The sequence below is a fragment of the Plectrocnemia conspersa genome, unplaced genomic scaffold, assembly GCF_051122295.1.
Source record: "Plectrocnemia conspersa isolate PC_06_02 unplaced genomic scaffold, ASM5112229v1 ptg000004l, whole genome shotgun sequence".
NCBI classification, from domain to species: Eukaryota; Metazoa; Arthropoda; class Insecta; order Trichoptera; family Polycentropodidae; genus Plectrocnemia; species Plectrocnemia conspersa.
In genome coordinates, this window is record NW_028277168.1 from 18,122,436 (window position 1) to 18,147,082 (window position 24,647).

Sequence of the window (24,647 nt, forward strand, 5' to 3'; positions counted from 1 at the left end):
ATACATATCTATTACAAATCTAAAAAAAGTATTAATGAATCATAAAATATATTTAGATGATATGATATAAGACACTTTATATCCAACATTCAAATTTTAGTGCATTTTAAATAAAACGTAATCTTTCTAAACTTAGCTAATTTTATATTTCAAAATTTAAATGCAAAACCTATGTAAATATAAAAATTTGTTAAATACGATTGTTACAAAGAGCAATCTGCTAAAATAAAAAAACAACTAAAAAGATGTCAAGCACCGTGTTATAAAATTCGATAAGAATTGGAGACAGAAGACAATAAAGAAAATTATCCTGTTATTATTGAAAGTAATGATGAAATTAAGGTATTAACACTAGGTTTACGCCCCCCGTCATATTGACGGATTTCTGATTTATATTCCGATTTGATTTGTATCAGACAGTATTTTTTCTGGGTTTTTTTTGCTCCTTTTTATATTTGAACAATACAAATATATTTACACTATTTTTATTTTCGGAAATTTTTTATCTTTAAAAATCTGGTCACCTAATACATATTTTTAATGACACCTGTTAAATTGACAGGTTTATACCCGTAAACCTAGGGTTAAAAAGGTCTCGAGGGAACGTGATATTAGATGACACTGATAGTAATTCAATGCATAATTACACGATTTAAGTGTTTAACTTTTTTCATATCTATCACTATTATTTATTTTTATTAAAATGAATAGTTTTTATTAAAATCCTAAAATAAAATATACTACAGAAAAGGTTTGATTATTTATATTTACATTTTATTATTTATTCATTGTTGGTTTATGCATTTAAAAAAAAAAATATTTAAAAAATTGTTGCGTTTGACTTCCCTGGCACTCTCAAAATCAAGGGCATTCTTCGCGCGGGTGTCACAATAAGAACATAGGGCACATGCTCTTGTTTACAAACTAAATACAAGGTCATTTAATACTTACAAATGGAAGAAAAAGTTTGATTTGCTGATTTCGTTAAATTCACAAAATACAGTCGAAAGAACCTTAGCTCAAATTTTGAATGGGTGCCTAGTCCCCTATAACAAAGTCTTAATCTCTACGCTATAGGGGGTCGAAAGTAAATGTAATGTACATTAATATATCAAAGTAACAAAAAAACCATTGGTGTTATGTAAATTATAATAGGGAACAATTAACTAAATACTACTTATAAGATTAAAGTGAAACATTCTTTATTTTGTCATTGCATTTTCGGGTGGTATTTTTTCAGGTAGTAGTCCCAACATCTGGAACGGGTACAGGATTTACCCTAAATAAATGATATATAAATAATATGTAAGAAGCCTAATTTTTGTGTTAAATAAATTGGACCGCAGTAGATTCAATAAGAAATTTTTATTTGTCCGGTATGATTTTTACTTTCATTGCTGCAGTCCCTCCATTACGAATTCTCACGAGCCGCACAATATTTCATTTTTATCTTGAAGAAATATGATAATAATCTCAAAGAAAAAAACTTTCACACATTGAGAAAGAGGAAGATAAAGCTTTTTTAACCCTATGGTTGCATTTGCTATTTTGGTGTGAATAGCCAGATTTGACGTTGTCAAAAAATTAAGCAAAACTCAATATTTAAAATGGGAGATGCAGCAAGAAACCATAAGATGGCACCAACATAGTTTAAAATAATCTTCAATAGTTAATTTAGTGCAAATAATTTGCACCTATTTTTTTACAAATATAAGAATACCATATTGATTGTAATATTAAATTTAAAGATGTGCAAAATACTATAAAATTGTATTATTAAAGTTCAAGGTTAATGAAACATCTCAAAAGTATGATTTATCAATAACGAGATCTAATTTTTATTTCTTTTCTAACATAAAAATTACATTCTTTACTAAATTTCTTCAATGAATTTTACTATTATTACATCACGTGTGAAACAATAATGTTTCGCCCACAGTAAAATAAAATAAAACACAAATTAACAACAAAAACGACTTTTATGGATATAGCGCTAATCATACTAAATATACAACTGCGAAAAAATAAATATAAAAATATCATTCTCGAAATTAATAAATTTATAAAATTATTACAACTAAATATAAGTATATGTAGACATATACGTAAATTCAGTTGAGGGTGTATCGATGGCTCAAGGAAATCAATAAATATTTTTCTATTGTAAATAAAACCATTTTTGTAGCTTATATACATAAACGATATTTACAATTCGCCACATTGTTATACAAATTTAGAATCGGCAATAAAAATGGAATACGAAAATAATTTACCTAATACATTTTTCTTCAAACATAATCTCTAGATTTATAAATTATAAGTGTAGAAGGCCAGTAGCGGAAGCGTGTGCAAGAAGTACGCGAGCTGCTTGTCTAGCTTCCAAATGTAGTACGACTTCGTTTGCCCAATCTCGGGCCACACTGTTCGGTGCTCCCTTCAATAATTGAACGTATCGTAGAGCTTGAGCCCAATTACAACGCTCCACCCAATACCTAAAATATTATAGTATTAAACTAATACATAGAAAAATATTTTTACTAACGAAAAAACAATCAATTAATTTACCCGACACGCTCTAATATATCATGAGTATCGAGCTTGCTAAAATCTGTCGGTTGATCGTTTAATTCGTCCTTAGGAATTGATGATCCTTTGATGAGAAACACGCTTTGTAACCATGAAAGGAAATAGACTGGTAGAGATGCGCCTTCTTCCGGTACCAACGCAACTCTCCGGCATGCAGTATCAACCTATATTTAAAGCATAATTAATATTTATAGAGCCAAAAATAAATAAATAAAATTATAATGTGTACCTTATGAAATCTCTCTCTTAACGCAAGCTCACTATATACGCCACGTACTCTAATAGTACCGGGAACACTCCGTATAACAGCCGATACTAATTCATCAGAATCAGCTAAAATGATCAATTATAATCAATTATACATTATTAAATTTAATAATTTATTATATATAAACTCACCTGCGACAGATGCAATTGCATCCAGTTCCTTCGAGAGCGGCATTGGATCTGAAGTATCCCTTCTAAGAGCTGATTCTAAAGCTTCACAAGCCGCCCAAAGCTTTTGCGATTGACGTGCCATTTTATCGGCATCAGAACGAGCTAAAGCGTAAATTAATCAATTAGTATCACAATAATTAAAGATATCAATCATGTATAAATTAAAACGGTTTTAAAGAGGACGTGATACCTTTTAAGTCATCGTCCACAGCTATGAATGCATTAAATACAAAAGAGTATTTATAAAGAAATCGGGGTAGATTAAATCGAATTTTTTTAAGATTTACCTTTCAGGGCTTCGTCGACACCTTGAGAGCGTCCGAGAATTTCAGCCATCTTTAATTCATGATCGGCACGCTGCAATTCGGATCTTTCTTCGGCAGCGCGACGTTCGGCTATTATTACTTCCTTTGTGCATTTATCGACCGCGTCTTGTATGTGAGATGAGTGAACATCGAGCTGTTTCTTCAACTCAGTTTCCATAACACGTTTCGCTTCTAATCTCAAAGCAATTTCCTAAGTCGATAAAAATAAAAATAACATTTTAACCAAAATCTTTTGCAAATGGAGAAAATATTCTTACCTTTTTCTGATATTTCAAAGCTAGATTTCGCCTTTCTTTGTCCATTTCAATCTCGACTTTACTTTTAATTAAATCTTCATCAGTACCTACATGAAATTAATAAAACATATTATTATGCATAATAACTGTAAAATAAGAAAACTCGTCCATGTTTTTTCAGTAAAATCAAATATGTTTTAATTGAATGTTAAATTTTTGACAAATAATTCTATGATTTAAATTTTTAAATGAAAATTCTTGTATTTTTAGTGTATGTTGTTTACATAAAATAATGACACACTGTGTATCTTATTTTAACTTCAATAAGAATTTTTTTGAGAAGTGTCTCATTATCTTAACAAATAACACATGTTTATGGCAAAATTTAGGGTAAGCAAATGCACCCCTAAATTTAATAAGCTTTAGAAATCAGCATTTCAGAAAACCGACAAATGCACAATAATCATGTAGGCGAAAAAATCCTTAAGACACTTTTTTTATAAAATTTAAAACGGACAGAAAAAACATTTTTAAATTTTTTTTGTAATTATCGGACGGCCACCTTGAAAATTAAACTTTTAAAAAGACGTGGATTTTGGGGTAGAGCTTAACAATAACACTATAGGCTATCAATTCAGCTTATGTGTCATTCGTCCAAGCTTCCTTGAAGGACTATTATGAAAGACTTAATGCTGGGACACATCACCAAAAAGGCATAGCTATAATTTTAAATAATTCACCAATTAATGGTACAACATAAAAAAGATACCTTTGTGGAGAAGAACGATATATTGGGTTTCATTGTTTTTTGTGTACCAGCAAGTGATTTATTTATAAAAAAAATAGGTATGTGACATTTATAGATTTTTTTTCTATTAATTATTTATTAAATATTTTTTTACTATATGATTTTCTAAATAATTAATTCACTAACATTTTAATTTTATCACATGGAATATTCCGAAACTTACTGTGAATGCATAGATTAACCCTTTCACAGTAGATGGTATCTATACATGCCGTCAAAAAAATCGCCAGTACACATTGAACACCTAAATGTGCCATGAATCTTTGAGCCTTGTAATATGGTTATTTTATATAATTTAAGGTTATAATACAGCTATAATATTTAAAGAATTTATGGCATGAATAAGTGCCCTTCACATATTAGTAATGTACGAAATGGTATGGAAAAATAGCAGCCGCGGTGAAATGATTGACAAAAATCTGGTACCTACATTGCCTTAGTCTATCATAATTACAAAAATGTTTTTGATTATTTTGTCTCGCAAAAAATGATACATCTGATACCAGCATATAATTAATTGTATATATCATATAAATCGAGTTCTCTTATCTTTGTGGGGAAAAATTAAATAATCTAATAATATATTTACCAGTCAGAGCATTTTCTACGCGTCTAGTTAAGTAAGCATCTTGCCTAGCCATTAAATGCTCATATAATATGACTCGGCGCAATGCAATCATTAGCAAAGGATCGGGATTAGCACCACGTATGTCCAACATTTGTCTTCCGACATCGACATGAGGATAAACTGCCTAAAATGATCCGCAAGTCAGATTAATCGGATTGATTAAATATCGTTTATACTTTTACCTGCAGCTCTTCCATGAAGTGTTTACGAGCTTTCTCTACTTGAGGCCAGTAACGAGATGATAATTGTGCAGCAGCATTGGCTTTTTCGAATTCGTCTCTAGCTTTTTCGACATCTAGACGCATCTGAGTAGCTACGGGGCCTTTTCCTCCGGATAACGCTTCATCTAATAATTAAATTAATATTAATAAAATAAAGATTGGAAAAATCTCGAGTAAGCAAATACCTAATTTCTTAAGAGCCGAATCGATATCATTTTTCACTCCCTCTTCGTCGATAGTAGCTTTTTTCAAATCGTTCAATACTCTTTGATCAATTTCTTCATTACAATTTTCCATCATCTAAATATTTTAAATAAAATAATTATCATCATAATAAGAAAGAGGAATTATTATATATATATAAAAATAACAACTAACCAAATCAAATTTTTTAATGTATCTTTGATGTATTTCTATCGCTCTTCTATAAGCTCCGATAGCTTCGTTACCGACAGTTTCGATTGTCAAAATGTCTTCGATGATAATCTTCTCTGGTGGTTTAGAAACGGGCGTTTGAGCAATCAGCGGTGGCGGTGGCATTAATCCCTTTTCCGGCGCAAGAGTATTAATCGATACAGCAGTCTTAGAAGCAGCAGGGGAAATTATAGGTTTAATTTCAGGTAATGCCTTAGATATTGCTGATTTTTCAGGTGCACTTCCAAACATTAAATCGTTGGCGCTAGATGCGACGTCCCTGATTGTTGAAACGACCGATGATAGAGGAGCATCTTTTTCAGCATACATAATTGCTATGGCAGTGTCGGCTCCCGGTACATAATCTTTAATAATATCTCTTACATCTTGATTATGCCTATAAAATTTTAGTCAAATTAATTAAGCAATACTTAAAAATAATGAATATATATGTATATAATAAACGATGAACATACTTTGCATATGCAAGAGTTGCAGTAGTTAAAGCTGTTGTGCCGAATAAAGCAAAGAATAACCGAGAGAATCCTTTGCCTTTTTTAGGCGGTACGGACGACGAATCCGAATACGATGTAGAACCAGTCGAAAATCTATATATGTTTCCATTTATCTAAAACGGTATAAATAATGATTTAAAATAAAATATTTTAATAAAGTATGATGTCAGTGACAGATGCATAACCTATGTTAGGTTATGTGTATTATGTAAGCAAATAAAATAACACGAATTCATTAATAAAATTACTAGATAATGTAATAATTGAGCTTTATACGATAACGTCACATGATTATTGGGGATCGTTAATTTTATAAATTGATATTAAATCGAAACTTAAGCTATCCTAAATGAACTAATAGAGATTATTGTGCAAAATAACATATACATTATGGGAGCAGGAGACTCGCGCTCCCGTTGACAGTTTAGCTGTCGCTAATCGCTGCATCCTGGCTAAAGACGTCCGTACCGCACCGGTCTCGTGGTCTTAACACAAAAATATTCGATCAGGTCAGTTTGACATTTGTAAAAAAAAAATTACTAGGTACATATCTGTTCCTATCTAAATTTAAAAATACCATATAGTATATTTTTAAATTGTTTTATCTTATAAAAGAAAATATTTCAGTCAATTAGTTACGTAGTATAAAATAGCTTTGGAGTTTAAATATAATCGTTATCGGCGTTATATTCTTAATCTGTAGACCGCTATAAGCATGTCGATGTGCGATTTGCTTACTCACACGTTCGATCAGTCAACGTTTTAAATAATAATATTCAGTGGTAAATTTACACACAGGGGAGAGCGCTCGCCTTAGCGCCCCCAGTTGGATAAAGGTAGTGAAAAGGTCCTAGCATTTTTGAAAAATATTTTTTTGATGACAAATTATATTTTTTCTATAGCAATCCAATACGACATCATGAAAGTTAAAAAACATTCGTTTGTAACAATGCGCTCGTTATTTTTTGAGAAGCTCCATATTTGTAGCCTCGAGCTTAAATTGATTTCTTTTTTCTTTCGGGGACGTCACTTGGGGGGGAGGGGGGGCAAGTGGGGACATTTGTCTTTGTGCATTTTTAAAAATTATTAGCTAGTTTGGGTTTGGCATTTTGGGGAAACGACAAAGGTGTAGATTCTCATATAAAATGTAATTTTATGACATGTGTAGGTGTAGAATGGCTTGTTCAATTTAATGAATTTTTTTAAATTTATTTAAAAAAATATAATGATTTTGCATCTGGATATGTGAATTATTTATCTCACTCAACTTATTACAAATTTATGAATTTAATGGGCATATAAGTTGAAGAAAAAATAATCTTAGAGCTTTAGGAAACTTCATATTATTAAATAATTATTTATTCTTCGCCGGATGTAAGCCTTACAGACAAAGTAACGTTTATTTTAGGATATGTTAACGTTTAAGAAAATACATAGAAACGGTTTTTAGGATTTTTTAAAATTGAAAGTCACAGAGCTGAACATTCAGTCTTAAAAATATTGAATATTTTTTTTTTAGATTTCAAATATTGTCGCGGTCAAACATATTGACAATGCCATTAATATGACCGGAAAATATTGTAGATTTACTGAAGTTTATTATGGTTACATGATTAATATACCATATAAACATTTTTTCATTAAATAATGTTTGGGTTGTAATTATTATAAATAAAATATACTGCCAATAAATTGATTACTTTCACCACAATAAAATATAAGTTGTATTATTAATATTTTTAATTAAATATTTGTAAAAATAAAGAGTAATTAGGAGATTGAGCTCACGCACACACATATATATATATTGACTCGTAAAACACATTAAACGGAGTTATATAAAATATGTTATCCCTTTTTTATTAGTAAATATTAAGAAGTTATTTTTAATTTTAAGAAATTTATAGAACAGGACAACCTCATATCTAATTTAACGACTATTGTGGTGACATTTAAAAATAAATGTGCATGGCCTGACACATGTAATTCTAGGGAAAAATCGATATTCTGTATATTATACAGTAGATAATATATTTATCTGCATAATTTTCTATATTATAAAAAAATATTAAGGTGGAGTCTATCTGAATTAAACTTTACTCAGGAATCTGTCTATTTCTTATTTAAGTCGGAAGATCTTGTAGTTTTTTTACCTCTTGCAGCTCAATGCAAATACACCTGTTTTAAAATAAAAATTTAGTTCCCAATCCTAGTACAAACGTTTTCAATCTAAGTTATTATAATAATACTTTGAAGACGATAAACTGAAAAAATAATTATAAATCAACAATGCCTTTCACATTTTCTTACACCGGTATGATAATAATATACATTCACCTTTCTCTTTACGTCACCGACAGACTGAGGAATTCTAAAGAATGAGCACAAGAGACGTGAAAACTATTTTGAAACTAATTTGATTTAACACAATATTTAAGCATCGCTAATAGTTAAAATGAATCAAAGATTTAAATACAATTTCAGTGGGCCCTTTTTAGTTTAGAAATAAACTTTACACATATTATGTAATTATTTATTAAAATTGTAATTATTTATACATTAATAATCATAATAAATTGTTAAATTTTTCGATATATTATTTTATATATGTATATATTACATATATATTATATATAAATATTTATATACAAACTCGGATTTATAACTATAATGATTATTAATCTCTCAAACGCATTTTAACTTTTATAAAATTATAGATCTCAGATAAATTCGTTTAAAGTATATAAAATTAAAATAAAAACATTCTCATGCGTCACACTATCATTTCATATTTTTGTATGTAAAAATAATGTTACAAACACACTTTAATGTTGATAAATTAAATCAATGCAGAAATTCTATGATGATAATGATAATAATAATAATAAACATAAATTGAGCATTTTATGTAAGCTATATACATATTAACTTGTCCTTTTTCCATAAATGGAATGTCGATAAACACAAAAAAATTGAAATATTGAAAATAAAAAATTAAGTAGTACAGATAAATAAATAATAAAATAGTTAAGAAATAGCTTTCTATTAGGTAACATTAACAAAAAAAATTAATGAAAATAACAAAACATACATTAAATTTATAACAAATATTCGTAAACAACTTTTAAATAGCAAATATCAATAATTTACGTTTAATTGTACTAATGTGAAAAACATGATTTTCATTTAAATAAATTGGTAGGAGATACAAAAATAAATATCAGAATTTCTGCTTGTTGAAAAAAAACAGTATTAATGCAAAATTATTGCAAAAATCACATCAACCTCAACAAATCACGTTATTAATCAAAAACATTGTATTTGTACATCTTAGGCATATTCACTTAACGTTAAATGTACTACTAAATTGTCTTATATAATATTAAAATAATAATTCCATCTTGCCTGAAAACGGATCTGATTTTGGCTTTAAAAAATGGGTTTTACGATACACATACAAAAAGTAAATAGCGTGTAAATTGACAGTGATAATTGTTTCGGGTTTGTAATTTATTAGAGTATTACGACAACTCGTCGAGCAAGACGTACGTACACGATTTCGGTAACGATTACATCTATATGTACAAGTCCCATCACAAGTTTGTTTTCTATGCGAATATTCTACACGACGTTAAATAGAAAAAAATAATACTTTATAAAAGGTCAGGCATAATCAGTTACGAATAAACCTCGGATATGATTTACGCGAATCCTGATCCAAAAATGCCTTTCGAATACTTTGAAGGTCTAATCGTAAATAAAAATTAATTTTCGCGTTCTCTTGAAAAAGGCACTATGAACCGTTGATTGTAATTATTTCTTATTACAATATTGAAATAAAGCAGCTGAAAAAATATTTAATAGTTAACTACAAAACGTAAGTACATCAGTACGACTGTAAAAAAACGCTATTAAGGAATGCAAATTTTTATAATTTGTCTAGAAAAAAAAGTTACGTTTGGATAACTAAATATTTCTCCTCTAACGTGTGCATTAGTGATGCGTTTGCGTGCGATAAGTTAACTAATGAGATATAATATACGTAAAAAAAATATATATTCAACAGGACCAAAATAGCAGTTAATTAATACGTCGGTAATGGTCACAGCTGCCGCCGCTAAAACTTCACAGCGAGAAAGTATTCCTCACACTTAAATACATCAACAACATTTTTAATAATATATCATATAAAATAAAAAATAAAAACAAATATATTTCATTTATAATTAGATTATTAATTATTCTATTATGAGATTGTATAAATATATATGTATATATATATATATTTACGTAAATATACATATATTTTTTTTAATATGATTCAACACGTAGAGTCGCTGCCGGCGGCGGTTACAGTTTGTTTCTTTTATGTAGCGACGAACGTTTCATATTTATTTTACACAATATAAATTCTGTAAGTTATCTACACATCGACGAAGAGTTTTCAGTTCTGACAACTTATATAAGGAAAATAATTTAATAATGCTTAAAGATACAATTGTACAATATTACTCTATATATCGATAATTTTTTAACAATATCAAACATTTAGATTTACACGGTAGCAACGAAAACAAATCTGATGAGTCGGTTTATAATTAAAGTAATTTTTAAATAATTGTTCCCTAAACATGTAATCGCGTCTGATATACAACTCATGTGCGTGATTGTAGTCAAAAGTGACAGTATTAGAAACCGATATCACAAAATGAAGTGCACAATTTATCTTTATCACAAAATTACATGAAATATAATCAAGGCGCCCGAAGAACGATCGGAAGACTTTCCAAATTATAATTTTGAACTAGTGAATAGTGTTTACGGGTGTGCCACTACGTATAAATAAAAACAAATTCATTACACACTGAAATTACAATGTTCTTCGATCTGTTTTACAATACTAAATAAAATACTATTGCAAAACGGCAATGTCAGTGACTGATTAAAAAAAAAAAATTCATTGCCTAAAGCGCACTTTACAACATGCCTAATAGAAACTCTAGTCCGTAAACTTATCGATTTATATAGCTTCGTTCGTCATGTTCGGATTTAGTCTTTAAAAAAATAACTCCCGACGGACGAGAATTACTCAGTAACAACTATTCGTCTATGCGGAATAACGACGACTCTCAACATTGCTCACAAAAATATATATATTGCTCGAAGATAATCATCACAATCGCGTCCAAAGTCATATTTTATGTCATTCGACACTAGAGGGACCGTTCAGGGGATCGGAGAAGCCGGCGAACATCCCCGGGTTGTTGACGGAGCAGTAGGTGGTAGTGGTGACTTGGTCGACGTTCGCGAAGCAATTTCCTGTCCGTTCAGAGTCACTTTTAACGTTCGATTCGCACAGAGAGTAACGAGCGTGCGTGTCCCACATGTTCGGTATTTCACTTTGCACTAGTCTCTGGGAGCCGCTGGAGCTGTCCACCTTGGACAGCGGACTGAACTGTCCGAGGTTCCAATTGCCGTGGAGATGTTTGGGGGCCGACTGAACGCTGCCGGGGCTGGGCTGCCGGCCCACGGGAGAGGCCTCCTGCCGGTTCATGGGACTGAAGTGGCCGAGGTTCCACGCCGACTTGGGCGGAGGCGGCCCGGGGGTCTCGGGGCTGGGCTGCGGCGCGGGCGAAGTCTCCGGCCTTGGCATCGGACTGAAGTGCCCTAAGCTCCAGTGGCCAGACTTGACGCCAGACATCGCCGTCTCCGGACTGGGAACCGCCGCAGGCGACGATTCGGCTCTCGCCATGGGGCTGAAGCGATCCAAGTTCCACTGGCCGGACGGTTTACCGGAAGACGTGACCTGACTCGCGTCCGGACTGGGCTGCGCGGCATTGGACTGCATCGGGCTAAATCTTTCCAAGTTCCAATTGCCCGGACCGGTTCTGGAGGCAACTTGACCTGTCTCGGGGCTCGGTTGACTGGAGCACGCAGACTCGTGCCTCAAGACCGGACTGAACTTCTCCAAGTTCCAGCCTCCCTGTCCCTGCTGAGACGCCTTGGGAACGGACTGCCCGACGTCGGGACTGGCGTTAGACGGATACGGACTGCGCTGCGAAGAATACGGGCTGTTGTCGTGTCTGCCAACGGACGGACTGAAATGACCAAAATTCCAAGACGCGCTCGGCTTCTGCATGTCCTGTTTGTTATTATTCACGACCGGACTTCCCGCGTCGGGACTCGGATGCGTCGAAGTCGGCCCGTCCTGCTTCGCGGCGGGACTGTATCGCCCGAAGTTCCAGTTGCTGGAGCTCTTCGCGACGTCCTGTCTGGAGTCGGAGTCGTACTGATTGGAGCCGCTCGCGACTTCGGAGGCGCCGGCTCGAGCGACGGGGCTGTAGTCCTGCATGTGATTGCTCCTAGGGGTGGAGACGGAACTGGACGATCGCTGCGGAGAGAACTGTTCGTGCGCCGAAGTCGATCCCTTGTTGACGACCGGACTGGAGGACTGCTGAGGTGAAAACTGCTCCGATCCCTTGTTGGCGGCGGGACTGACCCCCAGGCTCCGAGGGGAGTCGTCCTGTTCGACGGATCTCACGGAAGCGGTCGCTTGAGTCAGAGCAGGACTGCTGACAGCCGAAGCTGGACTCTTGATGCTAGTTTCGTCCTTCTCTGACTCGGACGCGACGCCTTCGTCTTTAGGACTCTTCAGATCATCCTCTTTGATAGAATTTTTACCATCTTCGTTCGCGTTCTTGTCCGCCTTTTTCTTTTCCGCCAGCTTCTGTTTGTTCTTCTTCTTCTCTGCCAGCTCGTCTTCTTTCTTCTTTTTCTTCACGGGATCGAAGCTGTCTTTCAAGTCGTCCAGGTCTTTTCCGACGTACAACCTCTTCATTCCTCTAGGGAGAGCTCGACAAGAAGCCAAATTGACAGATTCTAAATTCGGACATTTGAGCAATATCCTCTTGACGGGATCGAACGACACTGAAGAACCGCAAAGATTCAGTATCCTAAAACGAACAAACATTGATAAAACACAGCAAACGTATTGATACAATATTTGATGGGATGCGAACATACTTGAGAACGCTGTTCGATCCCTTCTCCGCCAATGCGTCCACCGCGGCGTCCAGAGGTCGCGCGGCCGTAGACCAGGCGAGATCCACTTCCAACAAACTGTGAGACCATTTTTCGCATATCAATTCCAAACAGGACGAAGAAGAGCGGGTGACGCAACAACCTGGTGGGAAAGAGCGATTTGCATGAAAACATCCCCCAACTGAAACGAATTGCATAAAAATATTTATAATACCGCTAAGAAATAGATGCTGAAGATCCCAAGCAGGCACTTTGATAAGGCCAGAATCGGTAATTCTGATACATCCGCGTACGTCCAAAAGCCGCAAGCAGTTGGACGTCTTGAGAAGTCGTCCCAGCGCTTCATCATCGACCAGTTTGTAGTCGGTCGACGGACAAGCCACGGATAGTTCTTCCAACAGAGGAAAACCCGGCGACTCGACCTTAAATTGGGAAATACACAAAAATGAAACACTGTCCATAGATGCGGTAGATTCAAAGCGTCAACCCGCATGCACGGTTGATCGACTATAAACACGAGCACGCGTAACGGCTGAGTCGATCGCCATCAACCGTACATGCGGTTGACGTTTTGAATCTACCGCATGTATGGACGGCACGCCACTGATATATATATATATATATATATATATATATATATATATATTAAATACTCTACAGCAGTGATGAGCAACCTGAAGCCCACGAGCAGTTGCTCTGCGACCCGCCAAGACTTTTTAAAAGTATAAATACCAATAGACATCTAAAGCAAAACATCAAAATCGCTGGCGTACCATAACGTGTTCGTCGCCGTTCAGAGCTACACAAACAGTTATGCATTACTTTAAGTACAAAAACTAGCCGTTATGCATTACTTTCACGGGCTCGTCCTGCAGTTAGTATGTTTTATATTTATTCATGGTTCTCTGAAACTCATATTGTTTAATCCTCGAAATATAGACATACAACTATTTTTTGTATGTATAAAATACTGTTTTTAAAGAATATAATATCAAGTTATTCTTCAAAATTAAAAGAATTTTAAATTAAATGAATTGCAAAAAAGTCTGAAGTGACAACGAAATATTTTTAAAATTTAAAATTAATTCATTGCCGCTCGGCTCGATACAACAGTTTGTGCAAGTTATATTGTTAGTCAAATTTTAGTAAAAATAATGGAACCATTTTCTGATGGAGAATTAATAAAAGAATGTTTACAAGCCGTAACCGATGTTGCTTTTCCAGATAAAATAGAAACAATCTCGCAAATAATATAGAATTAAATTTAAAGCTTTGTATGAAAGCATTAGCAACACAGCACAATTTGCTGTTTTTCGAGAGGAACGGACACCAGTGTTAATTTAATCGAAGAACTAGCATCCTCGGTCCCATTGAAAATAAATACCACCAGTATGAAGAATTAAGTGTAATATATTATGAAGGATTAAGTGTTTTGTGCTGATTTAATATCCCAATAGACTGATAGTTAAGTCGCGGTAAAATGTTAAAACGGACGTACGATTTAAAAAATGAAATGAAATTGTTTTTAGAGACGAAGGAATACTCCTTTTCAGGATTTAATGACAAAGAATGGATGTGTGATTTTGCTTTTTGTGTTGATATTATACAGCATTTGAATAATTTAAATGTAGACTTTCAAGGACAAAATAAACTGCACAATCAAATGTTTAATAATGTAAGAGCTTTTGAAGCTAAACTTAAATTACAGTATCAGTAACTGGAATCCAATAATATGGCACATTTTCTGACGTTAACAATAGAAAATCTATCTAATACAAAAAAATATATGGAAGAATAAGATACAAAAGCTTAGACAAGAATTTGATTCTCGGTTCAAAATGTTTATTTTAATATATTTTTATCACTTTTCAAAGAAGACCTTAAAAAAACGCATGAATAATTTCTTCTTGATTTTTACAAACAGTATTTCCTATCAGTAAACTTACCATTGGTAACTAACCATGTTTGGCAAATAATAAGTTTATATGGAAGTACATCAGTACATCAAAATAAAAATTATTAAACACGAGCAGCAAAATCCTTGGCGATGAAAGGTTAAAAATTTGCATTCGAGTTGGAATAACTTCGATACCAGCGGGTATTGAAAAAATTGTTGATCAAAAACAATACCAATCGTCTCATTAATATTTTGATGTTTTAATTCTTTATGTCGTATTATATAATAGTTTTATTTGTAAATATGTCATATTTTTTAATTAGTTTATAAAATCTAATAAAAAATGAACAGCATGTTTTGTTTAATGTTATATTTTTTATTTTAGATAAAAATATTACTCGGTTTTTTGTTAAGAGTTATGGACCGTGTGGCTTCTCAGGTTTTTGGTTGGGGCCCGTTGCGGAAAAAGTTTGCTCACCATTGCTCTACAGTGAAGGTTCTTGGCCTTAGTAATTTATGTACCACCTAGATAATCTCGAAAGCGATTACTCTGATTTAAATTTTATGATTAGTTGTCAAAATATTATAATATACATATATATATATATATGAAGATTATAGACATGGTGCATATTTAATTAATTTAAAAGTTTAGTTTAGTTTAGGTAATAATTATGATTTTTGTAAGGAAGTATTCTATACAAAAATCACCAAAAATTTATATTGCTTGTCATCAGTTTATTGTTATCATAATTTTATTATCACATAAACTAAATGATCAGAATTTAAATCAACTTTGGTTCAGAATAAAAATCTAATATCGCTCAGAATTTTATCGACAGCTTAGTCATAATTATATTATTCAGGGTCAGAATGAAAATATAGGATGATCATAATTAAAATATTGGATGTGAAATAACACTATATATAGCACCCGTCAAATGGATGGGTTTCTGATTTGAGTTGTATAGGACAGTATTTTTTCTGGGTTTTTTTACGATCTTTTTTATTTGAACAATGCAAACACTATTTTTATTTTCAGAAACTTAATATTTATAAAAATGTGGTCAATATATACCTATTTTTAATGACACCTGTCAAATTGACGGATTTATGCCTATAAATCTAGTGTTAAAAAAAGTGACTGGATTATTGCACAAACGAAAATTGCACTCACGAAAATGTTTGATTGTCAAATATATTTTACTTTTAATTACAACTGCTTTGCATTCTTCTATATTTTTAAGTAAAAATTTAGGAAATGAAAGTGTATCATACCAACGTAAATAACTAATATAATTGAAAATAAAATAATATAAACAGCTGTTATACATACACACATTATGTTTAATATATATTGACATATTCTTAAATATACACATGTGTACATTGATCATCTATGATGGGAATTTTTGTTGTTTGAAATTTTCGCTGTGCACAATAATCAGACCAAAACGATTTTTTAAGAAGTAAAAATTTGGCAATAGATACATAGATTCCCAGTTTCTACACGTTCAATTCACATTGAATAACTTGAATCATGTATAAAGATTAGATTTTGGGAGGAAAATAAAAAACATATCTTCATTTATACAAAATTATAACGGTGGTTTTAGGAGATTCAGCAAAACAAGTTAGTGTTGAAAGGGCTTTCTCTGGCTTAAAGTTTATTTTGCGAGACAATAGAAATAATTTAAATGAAAATACATTGGAGGAAACTTGCATATTTTTAATTATAAATATATATACCTAGGAACCCCACCCCCTATACTTCAACCGTGAATATACGAATTTGCTTTGTTTACATTGTTTCGTTGAATAAAATATGTTGTTATCATATATTCTAATTATTATATATAATTATACCAATTAATAGTTTGCTTATAGTAAACAATAGAAGAAATAAAATATGGTAGAAAATTAGTTTTTAATACAACTAAAAACATTTAAAAAGGATCACTTGGAGCTGAACTGAAAACCGAGAGTGGTAAAAACCGATATTTATTCTGGTTCGAATAATGGTTCGATGCCCTGATTCTGACCTTTTAATATATAATAAATTACAACCACAACTGTATTAAAATTCTGACCTGAAAATACGAGTTAAATTAAATTGCTTGATTTTTACGTAAATTACATTTTTATTAATGAGTTAAATTTAATTTTCCCCCATAAATCAGTCGGTACTAATAAATAAAAGGAAGTATGCAACGATAAAAACCTGTTCCTGAGCAGTGGCAGTGGCGAGCACAACTTGAGAGTTGGTTATTCGAAGAACCCTAAGTTTGGGACAGCCTTTCTGCAAACGTTCCAGGGGTATCGTCGCCGGGTGGCTCACTGCCGCCAAATTCGATAAGTCTAGCAACTCTAGATTAGGACAGTGCATCTGCAAATACGACGGCGTTAGTTCAGCGTCAGCGTCAGAGACGGAGAGTCGAAAATGCGAAAATAGACACGTACTGCGATGGAGAGTAAGATGGCTGGTAAACCGGTGAGTTTGTTGTTGGCCAGCGTCAGGTGAGTCAATCGGCCTCCCATTATCTGAGACACCTGTGTAAGACTAGATATGGAGAGGCAGCTCGCCGACGATCCCGTCTCGGACTGGAGAAAATCGAAAGCACGGTTAGAAAGGGGTCTGGAGCGGGTCTCGCGGTCGTAGTATAGTGTCTCACGGTCGAGCTCAGGTCGATTCTGGCGAGCTTTTGAAGGCCGCGCGCCAACTCGTGCAGTTGATCGCCGGTCAGGCGCTTCCAGCCGGAGAGGTTGAGCTCTCGGAGGCACGGACAGGATTGGACGATGGCAGTTATCGCCCAAGCCAGGTTCGAGACTTTCCAGTTGCCTGAAAACGATAAATGTGGATAGAGATGGGAGGACGGACGGAGGATTCGAGGGGGCTCACCTAGGTTGAGCTGCTGGCACATGGAGAGCCTGTTCTCGAGCAGCCACACCAGGCGGTGGTCCGTTTTCCACTTGTCTCTGGTGTGGTGCGAGAGCTCGACGGCGCTCCACAGCGCCGGCATCTTGCTCACGGCGTTCCACAGCTTGCAGACGCCGCCGAAGTTGACGAGGGCCGGCAGGGATCCCTCGGAGGAGACGACGCGCTTGAAGACGGCGAAGAGGAGCTCCTCGGGGATCAGCGCACCCCACGGGCTCTGGGGGATTGGCGCCGGCTCGGGGACCGGCGGGTCGACTTTAGGGGCGACAGAGCGGCGGCCGGCTTTACCGCGGTCGCGGGGCCTCGGCGGCCGGGGGCGAGGGACGCGCTGCTTGGCGGCGGGAGGAGGCGCCGGCGAGGGGTCGTACTCTTCGCCGGAGCTGGAGCGGCTGGCCGGCGAGGCGTTCCTCTTGCGCTTGGCGTCGCCGGGCGCGGGGGCTGGGGCGCCGACTATGGGAGCGGGAGCGGGAGCGGGGGCGGCGCCGGCGCCCCTCGGCTTCCTCGCGAGCAGGCTCACCTGGACGCGCGGACAGGCCTTGCGGATCTTGATCTTGATGGCGTTGGCGTCGTCGGAGATCTGGCTGAGGTAGGTGTCGGAGGCGGCGGCGGCCGCGGTGGCCGCGGCGAGGCGCTTCGAGGGCTGCTTCCGCTCGCGGCGCATCCCCATCATGGAACGCGGCTTGCCGGACTTGGGGGCTTCGGCGGTCGGGGCCGCGCGCCGCATCATCGTGAGGTCCTTGCCGCCGCGGCGCCGCTCGTCCGCCTCTGACGGCTCCCGGGCCCCTCCGGAGCGCTTGCGGCCCTTCGGCGGGGCGCCGCCCCCGGGCGCCTCCGCCATCTCAGGTGATCTCCGTCATCTCGATGGCGGGCCTCATTCCGGGCCGAGTCGGGGGCGGGGCGAGTCGGGGGCGCCGTCGGAGCTCCCTGCCCTGACCTCGTTTAGGGCCGGACGGCGGCCGACAGCGAGGGGAGGCGGGGGCGGGCGGGGGACGGGGGACGGGGGACGGCTCGCGACGCGGCAGTGGCGATCTCCTTCGACGCGCGTCACCGCCGCCGTGCGACTCCCACCGCTGCGCGCGCACTCTGCGCTCCACACCGACCTACTCGCGTACAATACATACGCTCTTATAACACAATAAACAAAATACTACTTTTCACACAGCGTTAAATTACCGAACGCCAGAGTGTCCAAAACGCTCACATTTATTTCATATTAAAATAGAACACAAGGACAGGGTGATCCAATTCGAGTATCCTAATTTTGCAGCGCTGTAAATCAGACAGCTGTCAATAATCACGCGTGTTCAGGTTGCAACAACACATTTTCGAAATGGATCGCTTTACCACCGCTCAACGCGTTAAAACAATTCTGTACGAAGTGTGTAGATCGAAATATACGGGAAGAGCAATTTCATCGTCTTACTGAGCGAACAATTCACCCCGTAGTGAAAACAAATACTGGAAGCGTTGGACGTAGGGTAAGGTTTGTGCGTCATCATTGCGCCAATTCAGACCATGGACAGCGAACAATTTACGCAGATTGGGTGTTAGAGCAGCAGGAAGTTGATACTGATTTTTCAAACAAAATCTTCTTCTCTGATAAGGCACATTTCCACCACTCTGGGTATGTTAATAAACAAAATTGCCGCATATGGGGCGAAGGAAATCCTCATATGATTCACGAATAACTATTACATGCTCTAAGCGACTGGTGAGCATTGTGGTCAGGCGGCGTCATTGGGACTTACTTTTTAGAAAACGACGATGGTCGGACTGTAACAGTTAACGGTGAGCGCTATAGGCGTATGATAACCGATTATTTTTGGCACGAAATCGAAGGTATTGATATAAAAGACATGTGGTTCCAACAAGACGGCGCAACTTGCCACACGTCGGGTGCAACGTTGGATGCTTTACGTGTAAAGTTCCCGAGTTGCATTATTTTACGTTTTGGTGATGTCAACTGGCCGCCAACATCGTGCGATTTAACGCCGTTGGATTTTTTTGTGGGGTTACGCTAAAAATCGTGTCTATACCGACAAACCAGAAACGTTGGAGCACCTAAAACCAACATCAGCCAAGTTATAGCTGAGATACCACCCGAAATGTACGAAAAAGTTATCGAAAGGATCGGCTGGTGCAAAAAGTCCAGAGGCAGTCATTAAATTGCTATTATTTTCCATAAAAATTTAAATTCATCAAATGTTCTCCATGTGCCATAATTTTGCTTATTAATATACCCAGAAAGATAGAAATATGCTTCATCAGTGAAGAAAATTTTGTTTAGAAAATCAACATCAACTTGCTGCTGCTCTAACGCCCAATATGCGTAAATTCTTCGCAGTCCATGGTCTCAGGGCTTTATTTTTTGTGTTTTTTGAATTTTATACCAATGTAGGTGCAAGTTCAGATGAACAATTCGTAAAAGCCTAAAATTCAACTATTCCGGGTCTTTGACCCCACTTTCACTTACAGCAACAGAACTCTCGACCAAACGGGCACCACGATGATACACAAGCCATACTATGTCCAACGCGTTCAGTCTTTTCAATTTTTTTTAACTACTTTGCTTATTGTTCGCTCAGTAGGACGATGAAATTGATCTTCCCGTAAATTTCGAATCGTACGGAATTGCTATTTCTGTGGAACAGTAGAACGATTTTAGCGCGGTGAGTGGTATTTAAGCGATCCATTTCTTAAATGTGTTGTTACAAACTAACATTGACACTGAACACGCTTGATTATTAACAGCTGTCTGACTTACAGTGCTTCCGGCATAGGAAGCTTAATTTGGATCAACCTGTATTAGCACGAGCACAATAGATCAGTGGTGCGAGTCGATGACTAACACCTGGAAATGAAGCCCAATATTTTTTCAATTTATATTGTTTCTGAAAGATCGGAATTAGTGATTATTACAATTTTTATTCGATCGATCAACACAGAAAAGGTTTCCTAGGTTTTTCTAATCTCGCGGTGAATATCATTACGATTATTTAAAATCAAGTACTTCGTGTATAGTATTGTAGGGAATCATACACAAAAGCACAAGATAGATCATCGTTTAACAATAGCAAATTCAAACCAAATTTTGATCAATAGGAGAGCGCAAAAACAATTATCACTTCTCAGAAGTCAAACATTCACGTCAAAAACAATAAAATCGTGTCAGCGTCGTTGCAGTTTGACGATATGCTTCTTTCGGTTCTTACGCAGTGATATTATTACAAAAAGTTTTAATATAAACGCAAGATAACCGACCATTACCACTGTGACAACACGATTTTATTGCTTTTGACGTTAGTGGAGTGGAGGCATTTTTTAAATCGAAATATTAAAAAACGACCACTAACTGGCCAAGTTTTGCCCCCCCCCCCTGAAAAAGCTAAAAATATGTCACTGGTTTTATCTTAAGATAGCAGACGGCATCTTTTTATTGCTTTTGATGTGGACATTTCACTCCTGCTTCATTATAAGTCGTAATATCGTTATAAAAAGTCTTAATATGAATGCTAGATAGCTGAGCGTTCCCAATGCGACGGCGATGGTACGATTTTATTGTTTTTGACGTGAATTCTAAACAGGGGCGTGATACACATATCACGCCCCTGTTTAGAATTCGCGTCAAGCATGGGTATTTTCCTTCTATTTAAATTTGGCTTAAAATACATGTAATTGAATGAAATTAGAATATTAAAAACACTACCACTGACTGGCTCCATCTCCAAAAATGATAGTGATGCCGGAGACCATCAGTAGTTAAATCGCGACAGTTTACTCGTCTTAGGAAGGAGGCCTGGCCTAGCGCCTCTATGCAGGCGCGAAAGCCAGGCTAGGTAATATCCTGAGCTTGATGCGATCGTGGGAGGAGGGCGTGAGCCCAAAGATCTTTCACCACTGACTGGCCAACTTTTGACCCTCCCCACCCCCTGGAAAAACTGAAAGTACTTGAAGCAGCCTTTCCAATTCAATCGTTAGATTTTTAGTCTAGTCACATACGAACTGTTAAAAACTAACATAAAACTTGTATGGTCTAGAGATTCAACGAAAATCACAGAATGAATAATCCTTCTATGCAGAGGCGGCCGGTGAAGCGTTGCATCTCAGTTGCACGGTCGCAGAGTGAGAAAGGTGACTCTTTCACTGTCACACGCACGCACCAGCATGGTCTTTTGCGATTGTGCGACTGAAACACAACGCCGGCCGCCTCTGCTTAAGTTAAGTGACGACAGGAGACAAGGGCATGCGGACCGCATGCCCTTGTTTCTCACTCACTCTCGTCACTTAGCGCGCGAGCGATCGAGAGGGAAAGTATCCCACCGCCAGCGCCTGATCTACCTATTTATGTGTAGAATTACGTACAAATATCAATAATATTAATAATAAACAGAAATAAAATATAAAAATAAATTAAGCACGGCTATCAAATATTAAAAATGTCAAATAATCAATAAAAATAAATCAGAAAGCAATTTAAAAATACACATCAATTTATATAAACTGTTGTAACGTAGTAAACTTAATTAAACGTGTATAAACATTGGTATTGCGCAATAACTATATATAATAAGTAAGCCCTAGGGGTAGTTGACCTCGCGGCCAATGAGACTCTTGTGGGAATCTAGATGGACTTTTTATTAAGTTATATTTACATTCGACTATGGACGATTACGGCGTGACGTTTCTCGCGATGAAGGTGGTGCAGGTGGTGATGTCTCAGGGCTCTTGTGGCTGCGTGCGGCGAATGTTTTGGGAGCTCCAGGAGTGATCTTCTGGACTGTCGGTGAGGGCGCGTGGCTGGTTCCTCCGGATGGCTGCTGGTAGATCTTCTCTCTCTGGCTGGGTAGATCGTTTGCGTCTCTTTGCTGTCTCCGTCCGTCTCTTGTCTGGTGCCTCAGCCCTTCTTTTTATGTGGACCTATTTATGTGGTCGCCACAAAGGTACAAAATATCTTACTTTAATTTTTTTTAAATATCCCATTGCTTACTGATCTAGAGATTGATTGTGATTTTTTAAATATTTTTTATGTGTTTATGAAGTTTTTGGTTCAAATAAATTTTCCAAATGATAATTTTTCTTGAGAAAAATCTATGTTGTTTTCCAATACACCTAAAATTTTGCTTACGTTTAAAATTTATAATTTAAAAAATCACAATTGCGTAAATGTAAATTTAATGTCTTTTGTATGCAAAACAAAAGCCGCGTAGCGAACGCACGTACAACGTTACGTCTGGCGCTCGTTTCGCTCGAGCGCGGATTCGTTGTAGGCGAAGCCGCTAGGTGGCAGCGGCGGGTAATTTAGAGAAATTCGATAGCCGCGGCGTTTATTTATTTCCTCGATGCGCCCCGCCCCGCACCCCCGCGCCCTCGACGCGCTTTTCCGAACGGACGCACGCACGGTGAGCCGCCTCGCCTCTTTACTTCTTACTTTACTTCCTCTATTTATACCGACTATTCTCGGCGATGACGCTTTCCCGAACGTCTCTTCGCGGGATCGCCGTCGCTTTTCCGAGAACGCGCTTATCGCTCACCGATCAGCGGAGACAAAGGCCTCTACGGTGCGAGTTTGACGTTTCGTAGACCGGCGTTACGGCGCTACGGCGCTACGACGCTACGGCGCCGGTGAGCTTTTGGATGACGAAGAACGATCGTAGTTTATTATTTGCGCGATCGGAAATTGTTGTTTACGCCTTTTAAATTGCACAATCTGCACGCCCACTTCGATCGAAATACACGGGAGGTGCATATTACGTTCTTTACGATCGTTGACGTAATCCTAAACGTTTTTAGATTATTATACTATTTCTCATAAATTGATGCGTTAGATATCGATATAATATGTACGTATAAACGCACGCACTCTGAAAGGCATCAATATTAAGGCATTCAACGCCCGAACGATGTTAATAAAACAACGGCTAAATTACGTATTACGTAACTGTGATTTTGTTGTAGTGTAAATATAAATTAAGTTTAATTACAATCTGAATATTTAATGAAATTAATATGGAGTGACCTGTAGTTTTAATTATTATTATTATCTTTTACATAAAATAAGCTGGTAGTAAATTAATTAAACGATCAAATATTTTTTGGATTATCACTGTTTCAAATCATTACAGCAATCGCGGCGGAATATATTTTTAAAATTAATTGTATAATACATGTCTGTTTCACAAGAGAGGAATCTAAAAGTTACCTAGGGCTATATAAAACAGTAGAAATTAATTTGTGGAATAAATATTCGATTCATTGTATAAATTTCATCGTTTCTTCAGTATATCTAATTTAATATCTTTACCGAGCATTAACATTATTCGATTATGGGTCGGTTTTATTACTTCTGTGTGGTGTTATTATAAATAGAACCAATCATAAATCGATACCAATTAAATTCATGTTTTAATTTCAGAGGTAGAACTGAAAAAAATTGTAATAATGTAATTAAAAAAACTGTTCGATAATGCTTAAAATTATTAAGGAGTGTTATTATTATATGTTTGTATACATAACCGAGCTAGGAAATATTACGTTAAATTAAGTATGATATATTACGTGACATTTTACCTCGTAATATTAATGCGTATATAATTGTTTAAAAG

At 36.5% G+C, this 24,647-nt stretch overlaps 3 protein-coding genes across 4 annotated transcripts in view; 1 reads left to right on the top strand and 2 right to left on the bottom strand.

Moving 5' to 3' along the window:
- Positions 1 to 1,809: 1,809 nt before the first annotated feature.
- On the bottom strand, positions 1,810 to 6,665 carry Mitofilin (inner membrane mitochondrial protein mitofilin). Its single transcript, XM_088185270.1, has 12 exons — positions 6,560 to 6,665; positions 6,134 to 6,285; positions 5,622 to 6,054; positions 5,429 to 5,543; positions 5,205 to 5,368; positions 4,984 to 5,146; positions 3,608 to 3,693; positions 3,312 to 3,540; positions 2,986 to 3,126; positions 2,816 to 2,919; positions 2,566 to 2,750; positions 1,810 to 2,492 (listed from the first exon to the last, which is right to left on the bottom strand). The coding sequence occupies exons 1-12, from the start codon at positions 6,617 to 6,619 to the stop codon at positions 2,315 to 2,317; spliced, it is 2,010 nt and encodes a 669-aa protein (XP_088041396.1). The 5' UTR covers positions 6,620 to 6,665; the 3' UTR covers positions 1,810 to 2,314.
- Positions 6,666 to 10,635: 3,970 nt separating this feature from the next.
- Fbl6 (F-box and leucine-rich repeat protein 6) lies at positions 10,636 to 19,492 on the bottom strand. The gene is made up of 7 exons (XM_088185087.1): positions 18,010 to 19,492; positions 17,783 to 17,949; positions 17,571 to 17,711; positions 17,332 to 17,496; positions 13,428 to 13,635; positions 13,196 to 13,355; positions 10,636 to 13,125 (listed from the first exon to the last, which is right to left on the bottom strand). The coding sequence occupies exons 1-7, from the start codon at positions 18,881 to 18,883 to the stop codon at positions 11,376 to 11,378; spliced, it is 3,465 nt and encodes a 1,154-aa protein (XP_088041213.1). The 5' UTR covers positions 18,884 to 19,492; the 3' UTR covers positions 10,636 to 11,375.
- A 3,914-nt stretch (positions 19,493 to 23,406) lies between these two features.
- raw (NDT-like domain-containing protein raw) overlaps positions 23,407 to 24,647 on the top strand; it is a 72,087-nt gene continuing 70,846 nt past the window's right edge. For both annotated transcript variants that reach the window (XM_088185091.1, XM_088185095.1), the window contains exon 1: positions 23,407 to 23,667. The gene's annotated coding sequence lies outside the window, so the exon portion shown is untranslated. The remainder of the gene's footprint in view (positions 23,668 to 24,647) is intronic.